This window comes from Vulpes vulpes, chromosome 1 (genome assembly GCF_048418805.1).
Source record: "Vulpes vulpes isolate BD-2025 chromosome 1, VulVul3, whole genome shotgun sequence".
Classification (NCBI taxonomy): Eukaryota; Metazoa; Chordata; class Mammalia; order Carnivora; family Canidae; genus Vulpes; species Vulpes vulpes.
This window is the reverse complement of record NC_132780.1, coordinates 92,739,409-92,745,473: the sequence shown is the minus strand read 5'-3', so window position 1 is coordinate 92,745,473 and position 6,065 is coordinate 92,739,409. Positions and strand designations below refer to the sequence as shown.

The window sequence follows — 6,065 nt, the reverse complement described above, 5'->3', positions numbered from 1 at the left end:
GAGGAGAAGAAAGATGATGATATGGGTGTAGAATAAAGGACACAGATTCTTCATTTGAAATCACCCTTAGAAAGCACCACATATTTCAAGTGACAAGCCACCTCACAGAATTGCTGAGAAATATTGGACTGGCTTTTGGTGCTATGGAGTCCTATTAATGACTAGAATGAAATTGTGCTTATTTAAAAGTCTTATAGGTCCTCTGAATAGTACAGTTCTGGTCTTTGAAAACACACACTGACATGGTACATAATTGGGAACAGTCAGTATTTACCTGATTTAACAGTGGAGGCTTTGGTTCTTTTCATTTAGGCTGTTTCATTCATTCAAAGTTCATTCATTAAAGCTTGAATAATACATTTAGCCAATTTATACTCTTTCTTTCTCATTCTGCCCTTTGTTACACATTTTCTGAGAGGATAAATCCCAGTGTAAGAAGGTGCCATGATGACAAGTCTTTATGAAGTACTGTATGCTGTGTTTGAAAAATGCCCAGTGTTGAAGTGAAGGTTAGAAAGGATTTCTTTGCTGTCTGTGTTTTCTTCAGTCCTCATTTTCTGTGGCCTTGAGCTTGGAGAGAGGCATACAAGGAGGTATGGGCTAGAGGGAAAAGTAAGGCAGTGAACCTGTGGGTGCCAGTATTTTCCAGATTTGCTCTTTCAGCTTGCCATGAGGAGACTTTCAATCTTATGGAGCTGCAATGTTAAAATATCATTAAGTCAGCGGAAATTTCTAGTACAAGTTAGGTTCCTCCCCCTGATGGAAGGGGACTAAAGTTTTGTTTCACTCCTATTTTGCATCAGGCATTTTATTATATTAAAAGAAAATCTTTTCAGTCTATTCCCTTTAAACATACCTGATTTTAGGGTTTAGAAGAAACATTTCCACTCCTTATTCACCATGTTTCTTATGCTCTGGATGCCTAAGTAGAACAGTTGAGTGGCAGCATGGAGTAGTAGAAAAATAATAATGTTTCAAATGAGACATGCCTCGTTCCAATCTTTCCTCTGTATTTACCAAAAGTGAGACTTCAATAGGTTCCAATGATTTTAAAGATCATTTTCATTTGTTTGAGAGAGAGCGCGCACACATGAGCGAGCAGGGGGAAGAAGAGAGGATCCTCAAGCAAACTCCCTGCTGAGCATAGAGCCCGGCGTGGGGCTTGATCTCAAGACCTTGAGATCATGACTTGAGCTAAAATCAAGAGTCAGACTCTGCACCTACTGAGCCACCCAGGCGCCCTGATAGGGTCCTTAATTTATGCGGAGTCCAGTTTCTACATCTGTGAAATGGTAAATGACTCTACTATTGCTTGCCTTGCAGGAGTGTTGTAAGGATTCAGTGAGAACTGCAAATGAATAACTCAAGAATCTGCTTGTGGTAGTCACAGTATTTAACAAGTAGAAGCTATGATTATTGTTGATTTTCCTGTTTAATATACTTATATATGAGATGAGGACTAAACTTTGATTCTCACTTTCTTTCTAATGTTAAGGTAATTTATCTTATTAGCAAGCCAAAGAAGGGGAGGTAGGAAGCTCAATCAAAGATTCATTAAAGTCTTCCTTGGGGGCACCTGGGTGGCTCAGTTGGTTTGGCATTCAACTCTTGATTTGGTTCAGGTCATGATCTCAGGGTTGTGAGATCAAGTCCTGCGTTGGGCTTGGTGCTGAGTGCGGAGCCTGCTAGAGATTCTCTTTCCCTCTGCTCCTTGCCCCTCACACTCCTTCACCCCTGCTCATGTATGTTCATGCATACATGTGCTCTCTCTCTCTGTGTGTGTCTCAAAAAAAAAAAAAAAAAAGTCTTTGTAGACCTAGAAGGACAAGAGGGAAAAAAAAAAAAAAGAGGAACCAAAAAGCAAAATGAAGACAGGAATGAGTTCTTGTTTTTTTTCTTCTTTTTCATTTTTTCAAGATAATTCAATTTAACTTTTACTTAACATTATCATTAGGTTTTGCCTTTGAATACTAATGTGCTTAGCTATTTTTCACTCAATAATTTTTCATGCACTGAGTATTGACCCTTTGAAGGACAGCAATTTATTTTTTTTTATCTAAACTTTCCGCCATACCTATCTTGAGAAACAAGTAAAATCTAGTGCCAGAATGGTCAAATTAGAAACCCCATCTGAAAGAAAACATGACCCCCCCCCAAAAAAAAGAAAGAAAACATGAGGCAGCGTTTGGTGGCACATTCAATCACATTTTACTTGTCTGAAGGTGATTTCCATTTTCAAGAGTCACTGTCGTTTGCAGGGAATGGAATGTATCTCATTACAAAAATGGCAGCATAAGGGGCACCTGGGGGGCTCAGTTAAGCTCGGGTCATGATCCTGGGATTCAGGGATCAAGCCCACGTTGGGCTCCTACTTGATGGGGAGCCTCCTTCTCCTTCTGTCCGCTGTTCCCCCTTGTGCTGTCTTTTTAAACAAATAAAATCTTTAAACAAAATAAAAAAATAAAATGGCAGCATACATGTTTTAATTAAGCAAGCGCCCAGACTGGGTGTGGAGTGTCCAATTAGCCCCCCCCCCACCCCCCATCAGCGCTGTCTCCCTGCTGAGGGACGGTTCCTAGCCCCGAGGGACGAGCTTTGCTGGGAGGGGCGCCTGCCGCTGCCCACAGTCGGCCATCATAGCGGTTTCTTTTTCTTCCTGAGAATGTTTGCAAACGGAGAAGCATTTTACTGAGTCCATATTTCATCACAAAATCCATCCCGCTGTGAGTTTGTAGTGAAAACGAGAGAGGGAGAGAGAATAAGACGGAAATGGTGTGAGTCTGCAGGCCAGGCTTGCAGGTTTGCACAGGCCTGTCTCTCCTGGGGTCCCTCCAAGCCCTCTTGGTCCTATCCCCAGGGCCGAGAGCCCCTCACATAAATTGAGGGGCTGTGTCTCCATGGAAACAGCTGGGAGAGAACAAAATGGAGAATAAAGTTCATGTTTATAGCTCATAACTGTCAATTTTATTTGCTGGCTTTATCCATTAAGTTATCTCAGGGCTGCAGTGAGTACAGGAGTCCCATGGGTGCCCTAGTTCCCAAATCCATTTTTTTTCCTTTCTGTTCCCCCAATCCACCCCTAAAATGTCAAGCACAAGTAGTTAGAGTTATTAGCCGTATAGTTTATTTGCACAACCCTCCTTGGGCTGTGTTTGGTGGATGGAACAGGCTTTGAAGCCACGATGACAAGGAATCAGATCCTGAGTCCGGCGCCAGTCTCCGTTTCTCCATCTCTAAAGTAGGACTGATGATACTTCTACCAGCTGTTGGAGGGATTCAAAATATGTGCACATAAGTCCCCAACCTGGCGCAGATGGGCCCTTAACAAATGATGACTATTATTTATCCTGTTACTGACCTTCTGCTTACTTAAATGTTTCTTGTCACGTTCTGATTAACAGAGAAAGAAAGCAGGGATAAGGAACAGAAAGAAGTAAAAAGTATACTCTTTAGCAGAGTTCAATGTTAGCGGCAGAGCCTATATCTCGAATTAGAAGAAAATGTTTTATAATTAAACATCTGGATTCTTCACGCCTAAGAAGCATAAGTAAATGATCCTGTTTTCCAGGAATTACTGCCTCAATGTAGGTTTTTAAAGCATCTTGTGTTGCCTGTGACTTCTCTATTTTACTGTCACATCCAGGCTGTCACCCAGGCTCTCCCCGGAGGGCCAGATACAGAGGACACGCCCCCACCCCCACCCCCACGCACAAAAGCCTCTGCCCGCACAGCCCGTCTGCTTTGCCCCGCGGGGTGGGGAGGACGTGTGAGGAGGTCCGGGAGCCCCGAGCGCCGTGTGAGCCGCAGGACGAGAGGATTATGCCTCCGTCACACGGCAGCGCACGAGGCGCGCAGGCTTCCCGCGAACAGGGCGAACAGGCGGACGCCGTCTCCGACGAGGGAAGAACTGGGTTCGGAAGTGCGACATTCGAGCACAGTCTGCGCGGTTCGAGGGGAAGGCCCGAGGCTCCCGGGGCCGGCCGGCAGCTCCGTACCGGCGTGGGGTGAAGCTCCCCGTGGCCTTAAGTCTTGGGCCTCGGGGCGGAGCCCGGCGAGGCTTGCACGCGGCCAAGGGGCGCCCGCGGCGCGCACCCGGGGAGGCGCCGGAGTCGGGGCGGAGTCGGGGCTGCAGCCCGCCGGCTTCCCGCGGGAGCGGCTCCGCTGGGCGCCAGAGCGCGGCGCCACGGGGAGCGCGGCCCAGAGCACGCAGCGGCTCGCGGCTGGGTGTGACGTCACAACGGCCGGCCCCGGCGGCGGCGACGCTGCGCGCACGCACGACCCCGGGCCCGACGCCGGCTGGGACTCGGTCGCCAGGAGAGAGCCGAGGCGGCGCTTACGGTGCGGCGCTAGGAGGCGGCGGCGCGGCGCGGCCCGGCCTCGGTCCCGGACGCCGCCGCGGGACGGCAGCTTCCTGCGCGGGAGGGGCCCTTCCCCGGCCGAAGCGCGGGAGCGCGGCTGGCTCCTGGCACGGCGGGGACCGAACCCGCAAACCAGGTCATAGTTGTCATTAGATCTCCCATGCGCATGGCAGGCAGAGGGAACGGGATCCCTCCCGTCTTGTGCACATGCAGGAATGGTCTCAGATTCCAGAGAAATTACAGGATAACAAGGATCCGCCACACACTGCACGCAGATCCCCCGGTGACCTTCCTGTGCGCCCCCCGGCGGCTCTCGCTCACACACACCCCCGGTCCCATGCATACCGCGCGTTTCCCCTCTAGGCCGGGAGAACAGGCGCGCGCCCACGTGCCTGCCACCGTTACTACCCCAGCACCGGGCCCAACAGCGGAGCGCAATCTGGAGATCGACGTCCATGCGTTACTTCCAGTCATTTCTCAGAGCCGTTCATTCTGCTTATTGTTCCAATGTTGTCTTCTACAGACAGAGGAGGCAGCCCAGGGGTACGTGTTGCATTTAGTTCTGATGTTTTCTTTTCAGGCTCCCTCCATCTGGAAAGGTTTCCGATTTTCCTTATCTTTCACGGCCTTAACATCTTGAAGAGTACAAGCTCGCTACTTTGTAGATGCTCTTTATTTGGGGATTGTTGGATGTTTGATCGCTATTGAATTCAGGAGATGCATTTTTGCCAGGAATACAAATACGCTATGTTTTCTCAGTGGATCATCACAGGGATTTGTCCCGTGACTAGGACTAGGGTTTTCAGTGTTGGAGTAACATATTTGCCAGGTTCCTCTACTTTAAAGTTAATAAGCATTTTATCCTCTTAAAATTTAATGAATATTAGGTGCTTTGTGAAGAAAATCCTTTAAGACTATATATATGCCGCACCTCATCAGTTTTCCCTTATTTGTAGCATTCATTGCTGACTATTGCCTGAATCAATAATAATTGCAAAACGTTGGCCTTAAAATTCCATACTCTTTCTCTATTTATGACCTGAAATTCAACTGTAAGTTAGAACATAGAGGCAAACTCAAGGAATAGGCAGACAAAAAACTCAGAATACCATTCTGTTGGTTTCCTATCCTACTGGCCCATGGGATGGTCAGATTAAGGGAGGCTTCAAGGTCCGGAGACAGCCAGGGCTGAACGTGGTCTCCTGAGGCAAAGGTGCTTCAGCAGTGGCATGCAGCTGCAAGAGCCAGCAGGAAACAGAGTAGAAGGGGTTTGTAGAAAGCTTCCCAACAGTGAAACTTGGAGACTGAATGTGGGCTGGAAAATAAAAAAGAAACATGGGATGTTTTAAGCCTGGATGGCCAGGATGGTGGTAAGATAAGAGACCGGGATGCTAAAAGGTGCTGGGAGCACAACGGGGCTAACTTCAGGTAGGTTGAGTGGGAAGTGCTGGCAGGGCGTACAGGGGGTGTATCCTCTGCAGCAGGTGGGCCAAGACAACAACCTCAGGAGGGAAGTGGGAAACGAAGACTTGTGACTTCTGTTACTCAACAGACCTGGAGTAGGAAATGGATGCGGGTGAGATCACTATTTGGGCCAGTTTGGGAGAAAAAGATGGGCAAGGGCAGAATCATAGTGACTGAGGTGGGTGCTGGAAAGAGAAGGCGGCTCGCTGGGGAGGGTGGAGTTGGGGCCCAGGAGGACCAGGA

General features: G+C 48.2%; 1 protein-coding gene across 2 annotated transcripts; it reads right to left on the bottom strand.

Moving 5' to 3' along the window:
* Nucleotides 1-2,935: 2,935 nt before the first annotated feature.
* Nucleotides 2,936-4,815, bottom strand: LOC112919464 (uncharacterized). Of its 2 annotated transcripts, none has more exons than XM_072720241.1 (2): nt 3,996-4,815; nt 2,936-3,263 (listed from the first exon to the last, which is right to left on the bottom strand). In XM_072720241.1, exons 1-2 carry the CDS (start codon nt 4,813-4,815, stop codon nt 3,124-3,126), a joined length of 960 nt encoding a protein of 319 aa, XP_072576342.1. In that variant the 3' UTR covers nt 2,936-3,123. The 2 variants fall into 2 exon arrangements, 1 of the variants encoding a protein (XP_072576342.1); XR_011994309.1 differs by lacking the exon at nt 3,996-4,815 and adding an exon at nt 3,359-3,443 and having other exon boundaries at nt 3,205-3,263.
* Between the last annotated feature and the right edge of the window lie 1,250 nt (nt 4,816-6,065).